This window comes from Fundulus heteroclitus, chromosome 6, assembly GCF_011125445.2.
Source record: "Fundulus heteroclitus isolate FHET01 chromosome 6, MU-UCD_Fhet_4.1, whole genome shotgun sequence".
Taxonomy (NCBI): domain Eukaryota; kingdom Metazoa; phylum Chordata; class Actinopteri; order Cyprinodontiformes; family Fundulidae; genus Fundulus; species Fundulus heteroclitus.
In genome coordinates, this window is record NC_046366.1 from 11,745,732 (window position 1) to 11,766,055 (window position 20,324).

The following is a 20,324-nucleotide window of genomic DNA, read 5'->3' on the forward strand; positions in this document are numbered from 1 at the left end:
CACAACGTTTGTGTCAAAAAAAAAAAAAAAAAAAACTCATCATCTCCGTCCGCCCACGTCCCACATGTCGGGCTGCAGAGAACAGCGTTGGAGCGCCTGCAAGCAAAAATAAAATATGTGTTGTTGGTTAATAGTGATCATCTCAGGGAAATTAATTAATGGCTTGCCATACCTTGAGAGATCTGACAACAGCTTTTTATAGTCGTGTCCAAGAGGATGCTTCCCTTTCCCTTCCCTCCGTTCACGTTCCTTTCAAATAACATGAAAGGAATTAAATCACAGACCTTGTTCGATTCGGAGCCGCGGTTTACCGCTACTACAGCAGCTCGTCTTGACGAGGTGTCGGGATCCTCCTGCCTGCAGAAAGGTTACCTGCCAGCTTACATCCAAAGGTCAAATACGACCCATTTTCTTTTATTTAATCAATAGATAAAGGCTTTACGTCTTCTATTTTTACATGTGCCGGGGGATGCAAAGAAAACCTCCCGCAGAGTGCATCGCCTCGGGTCTTCTCTTTCATCACTATACTTTTTTTTTAATCCTTCATGTGTGGCAGCAACCTTGAGACTCCTTCCTCGCCCACTTCTTCTTCTTCTTCTCCTCCTGCTCCCAGGAGAGTTGTGCTCTTCGAATGGCTCCACACCGCTGAGATCCCCCACCCCCACCCCCCCACAGCGGAAACGGACCGGCTGTGTCCGGGGCGGCTGCGGTTGTGACGGGTGCAAGGGTCTGTCGCGGTCAACCTCTGCGCAGGCCACATTTTTCTGAGGCGGAAATGTGGCCTTGATTCATTGATGTAGCCACTCGCCTTATTTTTTTTTTTTTTTTTTTTTTTTTTTTAATGAGGATAGATTGCCGGCGCTTTGCTTTTCTTTGCTGTGAGAAGAAATTACTGAAGGCGACATAGGTAGCTTCCTTTATGTGCGTGCGTTCAACCCCCTCCTAATTAGGCCTCTGTCTGTGTTTGTTTTCTACGTGTCACTGCTCCTCTAAACACAGAGAGAGCAATTTATCAAACCAAAGTAAAAAAAAAATAATTCCCAAACAAACCACTCGCCTAGCTTCGCCCTGTCCCTCGCACATGGATCATAATTGATTTTCTGCCTCGGCGTGCTCCTTAATGACGTGTGATTTTTGCCTCTTTGTGTAATTATCCTCACGTTGTCGCATGAGAGCGAAGTCGCTCTTCTGTGATTTGGGTTGTTTAGCTGAATATGCCGTCACCTCTGACCCCCGCGGTGTAACGCAGGAATGATGAGCCACCCCCCCATCCCCATCAGCGAGCTGGCTGAGCACATCGAGCTGCTGAAAGCTAATGACAACCTGAGACTCTCCCAAGAGTACGAGGTGAGTAATGCATCATCATTTCATATGCATAAATAAATAAACAGACAAACATCCTCCCTGTCTGGAGATGTGAGGCCTGACGGGCCTCCGCCTCATAAAGCTAATGTTATTGGATGTTTGTTTATCTGTTTGCAGGTTATAGGGTCATGATTTATTCAGCAGCATGATTTATTGTCGTAACTAGTCTGGATAACATGACACTCACTTTCCATTATATACAGTGCCATGCAATATATATATATATATATATATATATATATATATATATATATATATACATACATATACATGACTGTCTCAGAAAATTAGAAATTGTGATAAAGTTCTTTATTTTCTGTAATGCAATTAAAAAACATGAAATGTCATACATTCTGGATTCATTACAAATCAACTGAAATATCGCAAGCCTTTTATTGTTTTAATATTGCTGATTATGGCTTACAGCTTAAGAAACCCAAATATCCTATCTCAAAATATTAGAATATCGTGAAAAAGTATACTAGTAGGCTATTCAACTAATCACTTGAATCGTCTAATTAACTGGAAACACTGCAGGGTTTCCTGAGCCTTGAAAAACACTCTGATTGGTTCAGTAAACTAAATCACAAGTATGGTAGTGGTTAAGAGACGACATAAGATTCTCACAGTAACTGGTGTACTGACCATGGCATTACTGTCCTTGATTGGCCTGCCAATTCCCCTGACCTGAACCCCATAGAGAATTTGTGGGGTGTTGTGAAGAAGAAGCTGAAAGACACCAGAGCCAACAATGCAAATGAGCTAAAGGCCGCTATTGAAGCATCCTGGGCATCCATAACACCTCAGCAATGCCACAGGCTGATTGCCTCCATGCCACGCCGCATTGATGCAGTAATCTGTGCAAAAGGATTCCCAACCAAGTACTGAGTGCATTAATGGACATTTTCAACTGTTTGATTTTGTTTTGCTGTTATATATATATTTTTTTACTTGGTCTGAGGAAATATTCTAATATTTTGAGATAGGATTTTTGAGTTTTCTTTAGCTGTACGCCATAATCAGCGATATTAAAACAATAAAAGGCTTGCGATATTTCAGTTGATTTGTAATGAATCCAGAATGTATGACATTTCATGTTTTTTAATTGCATTACAGAAAATAAAGAACTTCATCACAATATTCTAATTTTCTGAGACAGTCCTGCATATATATATATATATATATATATATATATATATATATATATATATATATATATATATATATATATATATATCACATTTTCTTCTAAATAGTGTCTCTTTTAACTAGTTTTTCTGCTGTTTCTTCCAGTCCATCGACCCCAGCCAGCAGTTCACCTGGGAGCACTCCAACCTGGAGGTGAACAAGCCTAAAAACCGCTACGCCAACGTCATCGCCTACGACCACACCCGAGTCATCCTGGCTCCCATCGACAGTGAGTTTCGTCCACAGCTGGCAGCCGGTGGAGGGCGAGAACATGTTTAATTGGAGAAAAGAATAAGTAGGAGTTCAGCGCGTGAACTCGCCGATGGGGTTCAGAGGAAGAGGTGTAAGGGAGCGGCGCGATGGGTGAAGTCTCGTCAGTCTCATGCCAATGCGCACCGCGGGCCTTCGGCATGTGTTTGCAACATTCAGCATCGGCGAGTGCGCTCGAGTGCAGCCAGCGCCTCTCCGGAACGAGGAGAGGGAGAACGAACGGGTTTGATCTGAGGCTCATGAATTTCCAGCAGCGGCGCGCTGTTTGTTTGCCGCCGCCCCTGCGAAAGCCGGCGCCGCCAGAAACACACGTTTCGTTTGATTGCTTGATGTGACGCAAGGAGGTTAATTTAACGTGGCACTTATGCAGATTGACGCTTTTATCGAGAGCCTCACGAGGGTTCTGTTTGCAGGCGTCCTGGGGAGTGACTACATCAACGCCAACTACATCGACGGGTACAGGAAGCAGAACGCCTACATCGCCACCCAAGGGCCCCTGGCGGAGACATTCGGGGACTTCTGGAGGATGGTGTGGGAGCAGCGGACCGCCTCTGTCGTCATGATGACGCGCCTGGAGGAGAAGTCTCGGGTTAGGAAACCGGGGCATTACCCAGTGACCTAAATGCACAATTTACTTTATCTCGAGCACGGGGGGGACACATCAATCTGCTTTACCTGCGTTTGCAGTTTCTAAGGTCGCTGTGCTCGTGTGTTTGTGCTCCAACAGATCAAGTGTGATCAGTACTGGCCGAGTCGTGGCACGGAGACCTACGGGATGACCCAGGTCACGCTGCTGGACACCATGGAGCTCGCCACTTTCTGCGTGCGCACCTTTTCTCTGCACAAGGTAAATCATCGGGCTCACTTTTGACCTTGCCTGTCCTCCATCTTGAAATCATTCCTACCAGCAGCTTCTCTGACGTCCTGAGGTCACAGTTTGGGTTTGGGTCTCATGAGTCACTGTCATCACCGAGCAAGCGGTGTTTGTGGCCACGCAGAGGCGAATAGATTGGGTGTCGTGGAGCGCCTCAAACCAGGCCACGGTCCATGTGTCAGGGGCCGAGATGCAATCCCTGCTGGAGGTGGAGCGCTTTCTTCGAGCGCAGGGCTCATCTAGGACCGTCAGTCTGGCGTGTCCCTGTGGCCTACTTAGAGTACTGAAAGTAGGCCGGCTGGAGCTTCCCGCCGCAGCACAGCTTCTCTGTGCTTTGGTGATGCCTTGTGAAACATCAGTTCTAGAGAGAGAGATGTGCTGAAATATTTAAAAATGCAGTCATCTTTCATGTCCCTTTTTTTTTTTTTGTATAAATTTTAAATAATGAAAAATAAGCTTTGTCTTTTCCAGCGGGATTGGATGAATCGGTTTGAATTTTTTTCTAAAGTCCTTTTTAGAAGTTCATACCTCTTAAACTTTTTCGCATTTTTTTTTTCACAATATGGCCAAAAATTTCAGTCTTTTTTTTTATTGGCATTTTGTCTGGTGGACAGCCCGCCTGAATCACCTTTCACTTCAAGTTATTGAAGTTATTAAAGTGGGGGAGTGGTGGCCTAGTGGTTAGAGCAGCGTGGTTGCACTCAGAGAAGGGTGCAAGTACTCGGTTCGATCCCCAGTGCCTGCACTCTGGGTCCCTGAGTAAGACCCTTAACCCCAGAATGCTTCCTGGGCGTCGCACAGTGGCAACCCACTGCTCCCCAAGGGTGATGGGTTAAATGCAGAGATACCACATTTTGTTGCTTGTACTTGTGACAATAAAATTGAATTCTATTCTGTTCTATTTGTGAGTCCCTTCCAGCTTTGAACATTTAGAGGCTGGATTTGTGTCCCGTCCGCTGTTGTGAAATACAGAACCTTTATTTAGACTGGACGGAGGGATTTTGTGAATTTAGGTCTTGCCACAGATTTGTAATTTGGTTAACTTCTGGATTTTGAATGGAACATCCTAAATAACACACATCTTTGATTAAGGTGTTAGTTTCCCAGCACACAAAGTTTTGTAACTTGGCCAAATGTTGTTGTTTTTATCAAGGTTTGTGGCGTGACGTTAGTAAGGGGTGTGAATACTTTTGCGAAGGCACTGTTAATCTATCCTTCAGGAAGACATCAGTAATGATAAAAGTGTTATTTAATATTAATTTTTCTTACACATGCAGCCATTCAGGCTTGTAACGCGGTGCTTTTCTCCATGTGCTTCCCGTCTCAGAGCGGCAGCAGTGAAAGGAGGGAGGTGCGTCAGTTCCAGTTCACCGCCTGGCCCGATCATGGTGTGCCTGAGTATCCCACCCCCTTCCTGAACTTCCTTCGCAGGGTGAAGGCCTGTAACCCTCCCGACGCCGGACCCATCATTGTTCACTGCAGGTACGCGCAAGCTCAGCTTAATCTCGCATTTGAAAGGTTCCATTTTAAAGGCCGCTCCCACCCTAGCTGCAAACAAGACGAGCAACGATAAAGAAAGCAAATACGTCTTGCAGGAATTCTGCTTTTAAGTGCAAGCGTGAAAAGCAGGTATATTTGTCCCCCATCCGCCCAGTGCCGGCGTCGGTCGCACCGGCTGCTTCATCGTCATCGACGCCATGCTGGAGCGCATTCGGCACGAGCGCACCGTGGACATCTACGGCCACGTGACTCTCATGCGCTCGCAGAGGAACTACATGGTGCAGACGGAGGACCAGTACAGCTTCATCCACGAGTCGCTGCTGGAGGCCGTGGCCTGCGGGAACACCGAGGTGGCTGCCCGGAGCCTCTACTCCTACATGCAGAAGCTGTCCAAGGTGGAGCCCGGAGAGCACGTCACCGGCATGGAGCTGGAGTTTAAGGTGGGGGAATGGTCAAAGGGCCACGGCAAAAAAAAACGGCTGGACTCTACAAATGGCATGTTTGGACTTCTGAACAAAAGCAGGCCTTTTAACACTGATTCATATTCATATAATGTCCGTTATCTTTATCAATGCTGAAGTTTGTTTTGGTGTTTGAGTCACTGAGGGAACCCACGGACAAATGGCCACTTTCAAAAGCAACAAAGGGACATTTACCAACAAAGGCTTGATGCTGCTTTTTTGTATTTTAGAGGAAATTAAGTTAAAACATATCACTATCCACGAGTTAAAGAATGTGTAATAAATGTACCACAGTGTAAGCTTTATAGATTTGAAAGAAGAGCTGATTTAACTTTGCCCAGATGCCAAAAAAAAAAAAAAACAATGACATAGAGCTTTACTGACTGATCAATGACAGACAGACAGATAGTTATTAACACGTGTTTATTATAAAACAGTAAAGTTACAGTAAAGTTTTCATATTTGCGGTTGGATTTGGTGAATGTAGAGCTAATTCGCTCATAAAAGTGAAGAAAAACAACTCGCTTGTTAACTTATAGGAATCGTTTAAAAAAGTAATATTTTGTCTTCTTTTTACTGGTCTGTTCTCGTCTCAGGAGGCCCTACAAGCAACTAAAGTATTAAACAACACACATTAACCAGCAAAGTTTCCGGTCGCTCAATAATCCGATTTTAAATCGCAACACGCTAACCTCTCTCGTATTCCAGCGCCTGGCCAACACCAAAGCCCACACGTCGCGGTTCGTCACAGCCAACCTCCCCTGCAACAAATTCAAGAACCGACTGGTGAACATCATGCCCTACGAGACCACTCGCGTTTGCCTGCAGCCCATCCGAGGTCTGGAGGGTTCAGACTACATCAACGCCAGCTACATAGATGGATACAGGTATGTTGTCCTCCTGCAAACGCTAATCTGACCCGACCCTCCTGTCGTTTTATCCTGCCTTGATAAGTGACCGGATCGGAGGGCTTTTGACCGCGGCCCTCTCCTCTGTCATGTCGTGTCAGATCTGTCATTACTCCTGTACGTGCTCTCCCACGACTTGTCTCGCGGGCGCAGCGCTCGCCTCGGCCCCTGCGAAGGGGGACGGACAATGAGGCCTCCCTGATGATTCAGCCGTTCAAAGCGGTTTTACACGCATGTTTTGACTGCTCCTCATCTTGAGCGCAGCCTGACCCAGTTTTCCCGCGAGATGCTTGGCAGATGAAGAAACGAGGAGAATGGAGGGAGGAGGTGGCTTCAATTGCGTGTGCCTGTGTGTCCGCAGGCAGCAAAGAGGCTACATCGCCACCCAGGGTCCCCTGGCTGAGACGACGGAGGACTTCTGGAGGATGCTGTGGGAGCACAACTCCACCATCGTGGTCATGCTGACGAAGCTGAGAGAAATGGGACGGGTAGGGACAGCCCAACAGTACAATACAAAGTAGTGCGTTATTTAAAAAAAAATACTTTACAAGTCATGGTCAAACATTTCTACAAATACTATTCTGAAATTTGATTTTTAGCCTCCTATAAATTGGTACTCCAAAATAAAATAAAATGACAGAAACCACCTTCAAAAGCCAACTAATTAGAAAACTTGAGTCCACCTGTACTTTAATTTAATCTTAGCATAAAGGCAGCTGTTTTTAAAGGTTCAGAGATTTGTTGGAGGACATAAGCGAACAGACAGCATCATGACAACCAAGGAACACAGCAGACAGGTGAAGATGTGGAGGCGTTTAAAGCGTGGCTCTAAAATAATATCCCAGCCTTTTAAAAAAAAAAAGGTTGGGATATTCGTATGAATTGTGCCATAGTCTTAAGGGGAAAGAATACGGCACAACTACAACCCTCAGTAACAAGAGATTGTGCCGAAGACGAAGCGCAAGCAAAGAGGGGACCATGCTTTTTCTGAAGCAGCTCTCAAGCTGTGGAATGACCTTCCCTTGGGCATCAGACGGGCCTCTTCCCTTTCTGATCATAAATCCCTTCTTAAGACCCATCTCTTTTCCTTGGCTTTTAACACAATCTGAGATGTTGACTTTGCTTTGCTGCATTTTACTTTCTTGAATTGTATTACTCATTTTATATACCTTTTTGCTTATGGTTTTATGATTGATCATTTGTATTTTAAGATTGTGTATAGCACTTTGGTCCTGTGGGTGTTTAAACTGCTTTATAAATAAAATTGGTATGGTATGGTATGGTATGGCCGTCCATCTGACAGGCCAGGCGAGGAGGAAGTAGTCAGAGAAGCAGCCTAGGGACCCGTGGTAACTCTGTGCAGAGAATCTGTCCACATGAAAGCGGATGGCCATGCCCACAGATCTGGCCTTCATGAAATAGTTCCATTAACAAGTCCAAGTTTCAGCTTGCCACAAGTTAGTTGGGTGCTCTGTTCAGATGAGACAAAGATTCAACTTTCTGGCCTACCTGGAGGTTGCAAAATAGTGAGACTGCAGTAGAGAACAACAATGCTAAACATACAACCAGCTCTGCAATGAAAGGGTTCGGATCAAAGCATTTCCAGGTGTTAGAAGAGCCCAGTCAAAGTCCAGATGTACATCCAGTTACAAATATGTGGCTAGATTTAGAAAGTGCATGTTCAAAGGCACTCCCCCGTTCACTTTGCTTGAGCCTGAGCTAATTCGCAAAGAAAAACAACTATGCCAGATTCAATATGAGCAAAGCTGGTAGAGGCCAAAAGGCTCCCAGCTGTAACTCCACCTAAGGGTGACCCTACAAAATGGTAACTCTGAGGAGCTAAATCTAAAAGCAAGACGCAATTTCTTAATATTTATTTGTAATAAATAAATAAAAATAAAAAAAAACTTGATGCCTTTTGTGGTTCTGTCACATCAAATCCTACTTTGCATACATAAATTTAAATATTCAAGAGTCACTTTACCAAGACACCGTATAGAACACGGCAACAAAAATAAAGTATCACACCTTCCAGCCCTGTTCGGGGTTTCATCCACGTCTGGCTGTATTCTGCTCTTTCAGGAGAAGTGCCACCAGTACTGGCCCGCCGAGCGCTCTGCCAGGTACCAGTACTTCGTGGTCGACCCGATGGCGGAGTACAACATGCCGCAGTACATCCTCCGAGAGTTCAAAGTTACAGATGCCAGGGTGGGTTTGTGATTATACGCTCCCTGTCTTGTATCTCGCATCCAGGCTGTGTAACATCATCCTCATCAATTTTCCTCCATTCCTTCGGCGTCGTTAGGGGGCAGTGACGCGAAGCATGTCCTATCGACCTGCAGTGTGTGTCGCTCTGCGAGTGTTCTGTATGCCAATGTGTGCGTGTGTGTGTGTGTGTGTGTGTAGTACGGCTGATTCTCGCTTATTGACAAGATGCTGCAGGCCATGCATTCAAGCATGCCGTCTCCAGATTATCTTGACAACGTGGGCGTGTGTGTGCGTGCCTGTGCCAGTCATAGATAACTCCAGTTAGGCCTGTCCTGCAGTGACGCCACATTGACAGATGCTCTATTGATCTCCATTAAAGGGGAGTCGGGGAGGCTGAGCAGAAGAGAAAAGATGTAATTGCCTACTGAGTGGCTGACAGAAGCAGACCTACTGACGTTACAGCTTCAAGTTAACCACAGCTAACTGATCCCGGGTCAGATTACAGTAATCATTAGGGGGGGGGGGGATGTTGCCTGGCAGAGCATCTCTGTTCTGTCAATAGAGCAAGGAGCTCTGGAAATAGTCATTTTGAAACGGCCCCCCCTGGACTTACCAGTGGCCGCATGTCTTCTTGATAAACATCGTGTGTTGAAAAGAAATCAGGTTGGCTTTTAAATCAGCGATGCGTTCAGGTGCTCCGGTGAAACCGTCGTGCTCTTATCTCCCACTCCTGCAGGATGGCCAGTCCAGAACGGTGCGTCAGTTCCAGTTCACCGACTGGCCAGAGCAAGGCGTGCCCAAGTCTGGGGAGGGCTTCATCGACTTCATCGGCCAAGTGCACAAAACCAAGGAGCAGTTTGGCCAGGACGGGCCGATCACCGTCCACTGCAGGTAAATCGGCTGTTTTTTTTATCCCCGAAGCTCCTGACGAAACCAGTCGCTCTCACAGTTTGATATATCTCTGCAGTGCTGCGTGGCACAGAGGAACATGGCACCTTTTAATCCGCTCTGATGGATTGTTTTTTTTTTTTACTATGACTGCAGCGCTGGTGTGGGGCGGACAGGTGTCTTCATCACTCTGAGCATTGTCCTCGAGAGGATGCGTTACGAGGGGGCTGTGGACATCTTCCAAACTGTCAAAATGCTGCGGACGCAGAGACCAGCCATGGTGCAGACGGAGGTAACTCCCGTAACGCGTTGTGACCCGATGCAACGCACAGAGTCCTTTGCTGAAGTCAGCACAAGTCAAATACTTCCTGGCAGCACGGTAATAGGGCAGAAATCATCAGTGACAAGACGTATTCAGCGCTGAACCGCGGCTCAGAATGTAGGGCAGGCGTCAACAAAGGAGTGTAGCACTCGCAGGAGATCATATATTTAAAAAAGAAAAAGGGAATTTACGTAGATGAGGCGGTAGTTTCTCGCGGTTTGAGCGCAGGATTTATGAACTGAGACTCAGATTTATGAACATTTTAATATGTTGCATGCATCCAGTTTTAGCAGAGGGGTTTGCTTGCAATCTTAAAGCTTTTTACAGGTTTTCTCTGTTTTATGACAGCTGCTAACTCTAAAAATGAACCACAAATTAAACAAACGTTTTATTTTTTGTTTCTTTTTTTTTTCCCGGTAGATTGACGATGGAAAAAAAAGACGGCTTTGCAAGTTAAAACAGTACAACAAGTTTAATATTAAACTACTTTTAAAATATCCGGCTGTCATGTGAAAATGAATAGGTCAAAGTTAAGTGATTTACCAAGAGTTGCAATCAAAAAGGCTTAAGGTACTGCAAATTTCAAACTAAAATCAGAGAACTTGGGCAGCTCTTTCCCATTTTATGGGCTTACAAAAGAGGGAGGCTTTCTCTGAAGCAAATTAGCAAGGAAATTAAATTTGGCTTCAGACATTTGCACACTAACACAGCTCTGTATTTTTCTGGTGTGGGTCTACTGCTGCTGTGGAAGCAGCTCCTTTGGTTTGACCACCACTTTAACCCATAGTCAGAGCAGCGACGTAAAGTTTTATGATGTCGAACAACCCAATCCTCTCCAGTTTTATAGTAGCAAAAGTTAATTTAGTAGTAAAAATATGTTTTTTTTAGCTGCTCTGGTTTGCAACAGTTACTATATCACTATTCCTCACCCCAGTTCTGTCTTGGAAAGTTGGACAGCGCTGTAGAACGTATTTTCCTCATGCAGGTTCTTTTCTCTTTTGGCTTTTTTTTTGTCACACCTAACTTCAATCAGTCAATCAATCAATCAATCTGCTTTATATCTGTGGCACATTTTAAAAACCGCGGGTGTGGCCAAAGTGTTGTACATCAAGACAAGAAAAGGTTAACAAAAAAAATTAAAACATACACAATATGAAAAAACAGGTTCACAGCAGTTATTTTAAAAACTGGTTCACAGCCAGGAAATAAAAATACGTTTTTAAAAGAGCTTTAAAAACAGGAAAGGAGGAGGCCTGTCTGACACTAAAGGGTAAATTATCCATAACTTAGGAGCAGCAGCAGCAAATGCTCTGTCACCTCTGAGCTTCAGCCTAGTTTTAGGGACTGTCAGCAGCCGCCGACCAGCTGATCTAAGGGATCGGGGCGGGCTGTAAGGCTGAAGCAGCTCAGATAAATATGGTGGAGACAGGTTGTGCAAACATTAAAAACAAATAAATGTTTCAAATGAATTCTGTAGCACACAGGGAGCCAGTGAAAGGACGCTAGGATGGGAGTGATACGCCCGCGCCTGCGGGTCTGACTTAAACAGAGCCACTGACCTCGACCAGCCAGAGTCTAAGGCTAATGCCTGTAAACAGCGCATTACAGGAATCAAGATGAACTGTGATGAAAGCGTGGAATAGGTTCTCCAAGTCAGGTCTTTCTAAGATTGATTTCACCTTTTCTATTTGGGCGAAGATGATAAAAACTTTTCTGAACTGAACTTAGACAACTTGGGTAAATAAAAAAAGCAGTTTACAGATGATAATTTTATTTATGGCTGGTCTACCATAAATTTTGGTCCATCCTTTGCAGAACTGTTTTGAGATGCACTGGGAGGTTTTTTAAGGATGACTGACCTGCTTAAGGTTATGCTGCAGGATCGTAATCCAATCTAAGTCTTGACTTTGACTAGGCCTCTCCAAAACATTCATTTTGTTGTGTGAGCCATTGGGAAATAGAATTTGTGCACATAAGTGCGCTTTCAGATCAGAATTAGTGTTTTCTAGTCATCCAGGTCCTGAGGAAGCAAGGCAGCCTCCCACATACCACCACCATGTTTGACCTGTGCTATGGTATTATTTTCCTGCCATGTTTTTTATGGTTTTAGACATCTGATGTAACGGGAGACACAGCTTCCCACAGTCCACAGAATATTTCACCAAGTCGTGGAGATGTGAAATGGGAATTTGTGTTATTTTTGATCAAAGGGCTTTTCACCTCCAAACTCCCCCAGAGACTCCGTTTTTGCTCAGTCTCTTTCTCGTCGTTGACTCATAACACTGACGGTCACTGAGGCAGGTGAGGTCTGCAGAGTTTTAGATGTTGTTCCGGGTCCTTTTGTGACCTGGTGGCCGATGAACTCTTGGAGTTGTTAGGTCTGGCCACCCCTGTGAGGTTCACCAGGGTTTCATGCTTTATCCGTCCGTGGATAAGGGCCATCACTCTGATTCACTGGAATCTCAAAGCCTTGGACTGAGGGCGGTTGGGGTCAATGGCTCTGTTTCTCATCTGTTGTTAGAATTTGGCTTTTTCGCTTCACCTAATCATTTGAAGACTACATTTTGTATGCTGCCGTCCTATTTGCTAAACATTCATGAAGAATTCAAGCCATCTTGAAATTTGAGTGCGGAATCGCTATCAATTACCTGCGAGTATTGATGATGAAACCTAATAGAAATAAAAAAAATAGCCTAAATATAGTTAATTTATGTCTGTGTTTAATAAGTATATCATTGTTTGCTTACTTAGTTTGTCTGTCTGTCCCCCAGGATGAGTACCAGTTCTGCTATCAGGCTGCTCTGGAGTACCTGGGTAGCTTTGACCACTATGCAACATAAAAGAAGAGAAGACCACGCGACCACCCTTCTGCTTTGACGTCAACAAAACAACAAACGACGAGAGAGAGAGAGAGAGAGAGAGAGAGAGAGAGAGAGAGAGAGAGAGAGAGAGAGAGAGAGAGAGAGAGAGAGAGAGAGAGAGAGAGAGAGAGAGAGAGAGAGAGAGAGATTCAACTTTTCCTGGAAGCACGATTTAAAGACCAATTCTGCACCAACTAGCGACAACTTCAGCGACAAGAGTTCTCCTGCAGCAGCCGAGCTCACCAGTGCTTTCCCTGCTGGCCGAGAAGACTATCCATGTGTAACCCATATACTTACCTCAGTGTTCCAGTGTGAAGGACGTATAAATACATGTGTGTTGTGGTCAGCTATCTCAAGTATGAACCAGTGAAATACAAAAGGTTTCCGAACAGGAGCTACGCTACTCTATGTGTGTAAAATACAAAAAGATTTAAGAGAAAAAAAAACACAAAAAAAAAACACAAAGAGCCTGGATATTTGCTGCACCCTAAATGGGCTTTTTATCCTCAACTTTATATCTATTAGTTTGATGTACTAAAGGAGTAACAAGGTGAACATTTCTCTGTGTCTACGAGTCTGCTTCAAAGACGTCCACGGACCCCACTGGCCCTGAGGACGGCTGGAGACGCGGGTGGGTGCTTATTTACCAGACGCACAGTGCCAAGACAAAAGCGAGCAGGAACTGTGGCCTACAAGGAGGCGTGGCTCCTATTTGTTACCCAGCACAACGACAGAGCAGTCAGAGAAAAGTCAAGCCCCGGGTTTACCGTCCCCAGCAGCGGCAGCTCTGCGCTACAGCTGACCTTGGAGCCGCACCCGGAGCCTGCCGCCTCCACGAGCGGGCTGGGATCTGTAGTTCCTCGTCAAGAAGAAGAAGAAGAAGAAAAAGAACCCTGCTTGCTGTTTGCTATCGTCCTTGTTCATCATCCATCTCGGTTCCTCTTGAATGTCTGTCCCGTTGTGTTGGTTTCAGCAGTGGCTTATTCAAGGAGATGCTAGTGGAAGGACTGAGCTCTACGTTTCTCTCTCTGTTTGGTAGATCTCACATCTGCGGGTCTTTCGTGGGTTTTTGATGTTTTCCTTTGCCTTATGCAGACTTGATTTTCGTCTCTTTAACATGCTGCTTGATGCTTGCGCATTTGTTTGCAAAGCTTCTGTTGTGAAACACGACATCTTAATTTGGGGGGGGGGGGGAAGTTGTGTCATGGTTCATCTTCCCACTCTGGTGTTTCCCTACTTGAACTGCGGCCCTTAGCAGTGAAATCCTTCTTATATTTGTACTTGTCGAGCCTACTGCTAATGGACGGTAATGAGAGAAATCCTAAAAATGAGAAAGCTTGAGTTACAGTGCCTTGCAAAGGTGTTCAAATATCTATAACCCCCGGACCTTTTTCATGTTTAACCACAAACTTTGATGTGTTTTATTAAGGACTTAACGGATACAACGCAAATTGGCACAACACATGTAAAGTAGAAGGAAAAGGATACACGCTTGTTAATATTTTGACATTCGTCCCGACAAAGATCCAAAAGGCATCACAAAAAATTTTAATAAATGCTGTGAAAATCAAGTGTGTGAGCTTCCCTCTGTCCCCATTTCCAAATCTGTCACAAATCTAAAAAGCGTGGCATGCATTTGCATTTAAAGTCCCTGCAGGATTGCCCCTGTGTTTAGCTCCAGCCGTCTTCCCCTTCACTGAATCCCCCACAGCATGATACTGCCACCACTATGACTCAAGATGAGGATGCTGAACTCAGAGAGTTTAGTTAGTTTTGTGCCACACATGATGTTTCGCATGTTGGCCAGTAAGTTTGAGCTCATCCGACTTCACAGTTTAAATGACTTCTAAAGGTAATTGACTGTACTTGTAGTTATTTTGGGGTGTATATTGGAAGTGATGGGGGCTAAATATAAATGCCTGCCCCAGTCTTCTGGTAAGACCAGGCTACCTTTCTGTTGGTCTATCACATAAAATCACAATAAAATACATTCAAGTTTGCATTCGCAACAAGACAAAATGCGGTGGGGGAACAAAATCAACTTTTGCAAGGTGCTGTACATTTCCTGTCCCATTTCCAATCCTTCATAGAGGCCCTTGGTATTTTTCAGTTTCATTTAACCATTTGTACAGAAGCGCCCAACTTCACCAGTTGATGTGAACTGCTCTGACTCCAGTAAAACTCCCCGTGATATTGGTGTGTATCTTTGACCTAATTTGAGCTGTAATCCCAATCGGTCCTAATTCAGTGCTTCAGTGCTCGAAGAACACTTTGGAGTAACGGTGTGAGACGTATCGGGCAGGTCCACCACTTTTGTACATACAGTCTGCCACTAAAGTCCCACGCGGTACCGTTCCACACATCTGAGCACAGCGTGTAATATACAGTGGGACCAGATGTGATGTACTACTTAGCGTCGCTAAAAAAAAAAAAGCCTTATTGTTCTCGCTCACTTTGTCGTATTTATTTCATATGGTTTTTTAAACAATATTTATTATTCTATTTTGTTATTTTGATTTTTTTTTTTTTTTTAAAGACAACCAATAAAATGTTTGTTTTTGGGCAAGTTGATGTACGATGCTGTCACTTTTTGTGGTTTTTTTTTCTTCTTTCTTTTAATTTTTTTCCCATTTTTTTATGTGCTTTTTTTAATGATTTGCTTTGTATTGACAACGTATGCCCTCTGTGTAGGGTGCTATTTGATACTAATTACTAATGTCTGATTAGTTATAGAGATGTACATTAGAGGCAGAGCTATTCAAGGTTTACAGTGACGCCCCCTTTTGACCCCCGCCTCCCCGAGTTGACCTATACGTAGCTGCAGCCGCGGTGCGATTAAGGGCATCGGAAATGTTCGACGTATAGAGCAGACATTTGAGTGAAGATATCCAGATTAATGCTGTTGGTGTTTAGTTTGCTTGAAAGCACACAGTAGCAGGTGTATTTTTGACAGGGAGTGGGTATGAATCGTCTAGCTACACACTTTACACACACTCCCTCAGAGGTTATCGATTGAATCTGAGCTTATTCTCATATGAACTCTATGTGTGGTCCTGAAGTCTTGACAATGTTTGAACATATATGAAATATGTTACTCCTTCGATTTCCAATGATTATTGTGTCAAGAGGAATATATAAACGGGCACACGCGGAACATATAATGAACGTGTGGAGGGCCAGCTCTGATGATGCCATACCCCTCACTTATGTACTTGTTCTTTCCTTTCAAACCATAGATGTAGATATTGTATCTTGAATTTGTATTAAAAGCAGGATGGTTGGATATACGACACCCTGTGCTTCTTGAGTCCCGTTTGTTTGTTTTTTCTCTGTTTTTCACTCCTCGGCCACTAGATGGAGCCAAAGTCAACTGAAACCACAATGGACTCCTCCTCTGAAAAAGACTTTAATTCTAATTTCAGCGCTCAGAATAGTTTGGAAATACGACAGCATGTTGCATTCAGTTCTGCTGAATTTGAAAAGAGTTAGATCGTCTCTAGGATCAGATTTAGGCCTTTTTTTTCTGTTCTGCTGATCAGACAACAGCCGAAGTTTAAAATGTAGATGGTAGAGATGAACCCTAGAGAGATCCTGGGGATATGAAGGGCCGGTTCTCTTTTATTCTTCAAGGCATTCTGACTTTGTTGAGTGACTAGGTCAAGTTTGCAAGAGGATGTTTTTTTTTTATGTTTCCAAGTGTTTTGCAGTTCCTTAAATTATTCTAAAGTGGCTATTACACAAAAGGCAACACGTTTGTCCCTAAGGACACAATAGTCCCAGCGAAAACTTTTGAATGCGCCCCTTTTTACTCCATGTTTATCTTTACACAAGCTAATGAATTCCCTTCTGCTAAGTTTTCATTTTGAAATATTAGCTATCAAGGTTTTATCTGTATGTTACCCAAACATACACATGCAACATTTTTAACTTTGTATAAAAAATATTATTTTATTTAGTTTTTACTTTTTTTCTGCAGCCTTGCCCTGCTACTGAAATGATGTTTGCGTTTATATAATAGATTTCATGGAAACTATTTTAGGATATTTTGTTTTCATTTATCTTTATGTTTTTCAAAAAAAAAAAAAACACTGGATCTTTGCAATCTGGAATATATATGGATTTTAAAGTATCTCTTAAAGGTGATGCAAAGCTGCCGTGAAGCGTTTTGTTGTCATCGGGGCTGAAATGATGTTTCGGTTGCAACGGGGTGATGAAATAACTCTCATACGTTTCTTTTCATCGTCAAAGATCTGGAGGAAAGCTTGTGTTTATTTCTACAAGGGTTCCAATGTCGCTGTCCCCATGAGTAAAATGGGGGAGAAAAGAGATGTGTCAGGGAGAACAAAAAATTAAAAGTTAAAAAAAAAAAGTGAAACCAAGTAAATGTTTCAAACCGGAAAAAAAGATCAGCATCTAGAAGCATAAAGTCAAAAACCTAAAAATAAAAATGTATTTTCTATAAGTCAAAACCAACATATAACAATTTAGAAGTGTTTTATTGTTTATTATGATTCAGGGTCTTTTTGCAGCCTTTTTCAGTCATTTTCTTTATCATCAGACCAACATTCTCAGCCTGTGGCCTTCATCAGAGGCACCATAGATCATTGAAGACTTTGACTTTAAATAGCAGAGGGGTAAAAAAAAAAAAACATCAGAACAACCAATCACTTCAGAGCCTAAACAGACTCTACATGTTTCAATAGATTAATAACAGGGGGTTTTATACAATCTCACAAAAAATAGCTTGGATTATTTAGCAGGTCAACATAAGTATTTGAAAATGCATAAACTGGGGATGAATGAATGTGGGTTGCACAGCGGCTCAGGCGGAACACTTGCAGCAAGAAGGTCCTTGGTTCAAATCTCAGAGTTTCTGCATGGAGTTTTGCGTGTTCTCTCCAGGAAAAACATGACTGTTGGGTTAATTTTTTTTTTATAGAAATTCAATGCATTTTACATCGATATTTGAATTTGGCATTCTTTATATTTACTGATTCACTCCACACTTATTTAGAAAATAAAAACTTAAATTTCACTCCTTTGCTGGACTCCAGGCAATTGTATTTAGCTTAAAATGGACCTGTGGCTCTTAAACTGGGTCTGGGTAAAGTGTTAAAAACTAAAACTGTTATTTGTTTTACCTAGTTTGTTATTTATTTGTGTATTTTGTATATAACTATTGCACTGGAGCTTCCATTGTAGCTCTGACTGTACGTTTAGAGTCCTGCAGGAAGGTAAAACCTCCACCATACTATCAATCCTGTAACAGGGTTTCTTTCAGGATTACCCTCCATCTATCTTCCCATCAACGTATTTATTTATTTACAAAAGAGAAAGATTTCATTGTTCACAAAACTGCTTTAAAGAATCTTCATTTAGTGTATCAATACTCCTCTACTCCTTATCTTAAGACCAAGAGTTTTAGATTTTGAAACAGAGCTAATTCATTTTGGTAAAGATGCCAAAAATGAAAAACAACCTGTGAGTTGACCACGAGTCGCTCGGGCTGGTTTGGTTTCACGATCCGAGGAATCTACCAACAAGAAGACCCGATTAAGCTGTCTGTTCTGTTCTGTGCTAGCACTAGTTAATCGCCAGAGTTTATTTAAGAGTCCGTCCTTTCTTTTAGGTCAGATTTGATTAGCTTAATGATGAGATAATTAAACAAAAACACTATATTGAAAATGGTCTGAAACTGGACAGCACATTTGTGACAACACGTGAAGACACAAAAACAACTTTAGGCGAACCTTCAAGGAACCTAAAGAATAGTTCATCGAATCAGATTTAAACAGAATCTTTGCTTTCATTCTTTTTTTTTTTTTGTTGTCATAGTGTCCTGTCTGGCACTGTGGCAATAAGAATTGTTGTCTTAATGCCAAAAAGAGCCCAACAGATTGTACTTTATCAAGTGGAGCAGTACTGCTTTCACCATAGTGCTCCGCTTAGTTTATACATGTAAATAGAATCTTTGCTTTCAAGCAAACTGGACTCTCAAACTGAAACAGTATTTTAGTTCCCTTTGCAATTTAGCTACATGTGGTTTTTGCTTTTGCAATTGAAAGTTGAACATGAAGCTTTCGGTTTGAGCTTATTCACGTGTCTCATATTAATCAACCAGCATACGCAGTGGAACCACGGGAACAATGCACCTGATTCTCAGACTGTAAATTACCGTGGTGGGCAGCAATTTCTACATCACCCCACTCTTCAGAAAAATTCCTGCACGCCTAAAAGGAGAGACGCACAGACATCAGGGACGTTGATCTGTACATCTGTGATAACGAGAGTTACCTGTTATTATCTGCCTGCGGATGGCGCACCCATATCTGACCCAACCTGCTGCCTTGCCAATAATGAACTCAGCTGAGCTCTGCATGCGTTTCCACTTTCTTTACCCCCACACAGGATGTGGGGGAAAGGTTCATCGCCATTGTCGTGTGACCAATCCCTTTTGGTAAAAACAAACTGGATTGTTTTTTTCCCCCCGTTGCTTTTTTTTGCTGTCGTTTCCTCAAGGGCTTTCAGAAAAGCCGCAGGTTTCATGGTTGCATTTCGAAGAAATGAGGAAAATACTGAAACAAGAAGAACGAGGATTTCTGTGTTGTGATATGGTGTAGTGAAAGTGTTGGGTTGCAGTGTTTAACTGTGCCCAAATAGGGTCTGTTGTGTTTTTATTTTCTTTCACTATAAGGTGGAAACATATTTCTGTATAAATCATCTGTCTGCGTAATTACATGACATGTAAACTCTTGTTTTAGATTAGAAAGATGTACGATTCCTTTTTGCTCTGTCTCTGAGACGTAGGCGTGGATTTCTGCCTCGCTCTGTTGCAATAAATGTGAGAAGCTCTCAGACGACCCCGGGTACAGTAGCTGAGTCTGCAGCTGACTCCATCGTGGAGAACGCCTGTGTTTCTCTAGCCGCTGATCACAAATATTTTCCGAATGTTTTTCCTCCTGCTGCACTTCCTGAAAGGACAAGCTCTGCGCCTTTACACCTCCCTTTGTACAAAACCATTCACCTTGAAATCAACGACAGTAACAGTGAGAATCACAACACAGCAATGCATCGTGTGTTTGAAAAATGTGGACATTAGATCAGATCAGCCTGCGGTATGCATGCACTATTCAGAGGTTCATGGGTTCTGAACTGAATTAAGGCCCAGGCCATAGATGTGCCAGAAATTCTTACATCGGGTCTCATTGGAATATTTATTTCTAAAAGCACAAAATGTCATTACCAACACTGTGCCCTGCATAGCTGCTCTTCACTCCACTGAGATTAGAAATAGAAATATTTCCTGTTGCAACAAAAAATATATATATAATTTGAATGGATCTCATATATTAAGGCAAATAATATCCACTTTCTGCAGAAAGGTTTGTGTTGATTAATTCAGGTAACTACGCTGTTACTGCACACAGATGCAGTGGAGAATCTGTCATGGCTGTAAATATATACCTTTAAAACAACACT

General features: G+C 43.1%; 1 protein-coding gene across 8 annotated transcripts in view; it reads left to right on the forward strand.

Moving 5' to 3' along the window:
• The window catches only part of LOC105934197 (receptor-type tyrosine-protein phosphatase S), a 122,897-nt gene extending 106,762 nt beyond the window's left edge, over window positions 1–16,135 (forward strand). For 7 of the 8 annotated variants that reach the window (XM_036138042.1, XM_036138043.1, XM_036138041.1 and 4 more), the window contains 12 exons: window positions 1,250–1,347; window positions 2,659–2,782; window positions 3,237–3,412; window positions 3,551–3,670; window positions 5,025–5,179; window positions 5,352–5,637; window positions 6,367–6,545; window positions 6,928–7,054; window positions 8,649–8,774; window positions 9,511–9,665; window positions 9,819–9,954; window positions 12,756–12,824. In XM_036138042.1, the coding sequence (XP_035993935.1) occupies window positions 1,250–1,347; window positions 2,659–2,782; window positions 3,237–3,412; window positions 3,551–3,670; window positions 5,025–5,179; window positions 5,352–5,637; window positions 6,367–6,545; window positions 6,928–7,054; window positions 8,649–8,774; window positions 9,511–9,665; window positions 9,819–9,954; window positions 12,756–12,824 (1,751 nt within the window). Of the gene's footprint in view, window positions 1–1,249; window positions 1,348–2,658; window positions 2,783–3,236; window positions 3,413–3,550; window positions 3,671–5,024; window positions 5,180–5,351; window positions 5,638–6,366; window positions 6,546–6,927; window positions 7,055–8,648; window positions 8,775–9,510; window positions 9,666–9,818; window positions 9,955–12,755 lie in introns of all 8 variants that reach the window. The other variant, XM_036138040.1, reaches the window with a different exon arrangement.
• The last annotated feature ends 4,189 nt before the right edge of the window (window positions 16,136–20,324 follow it).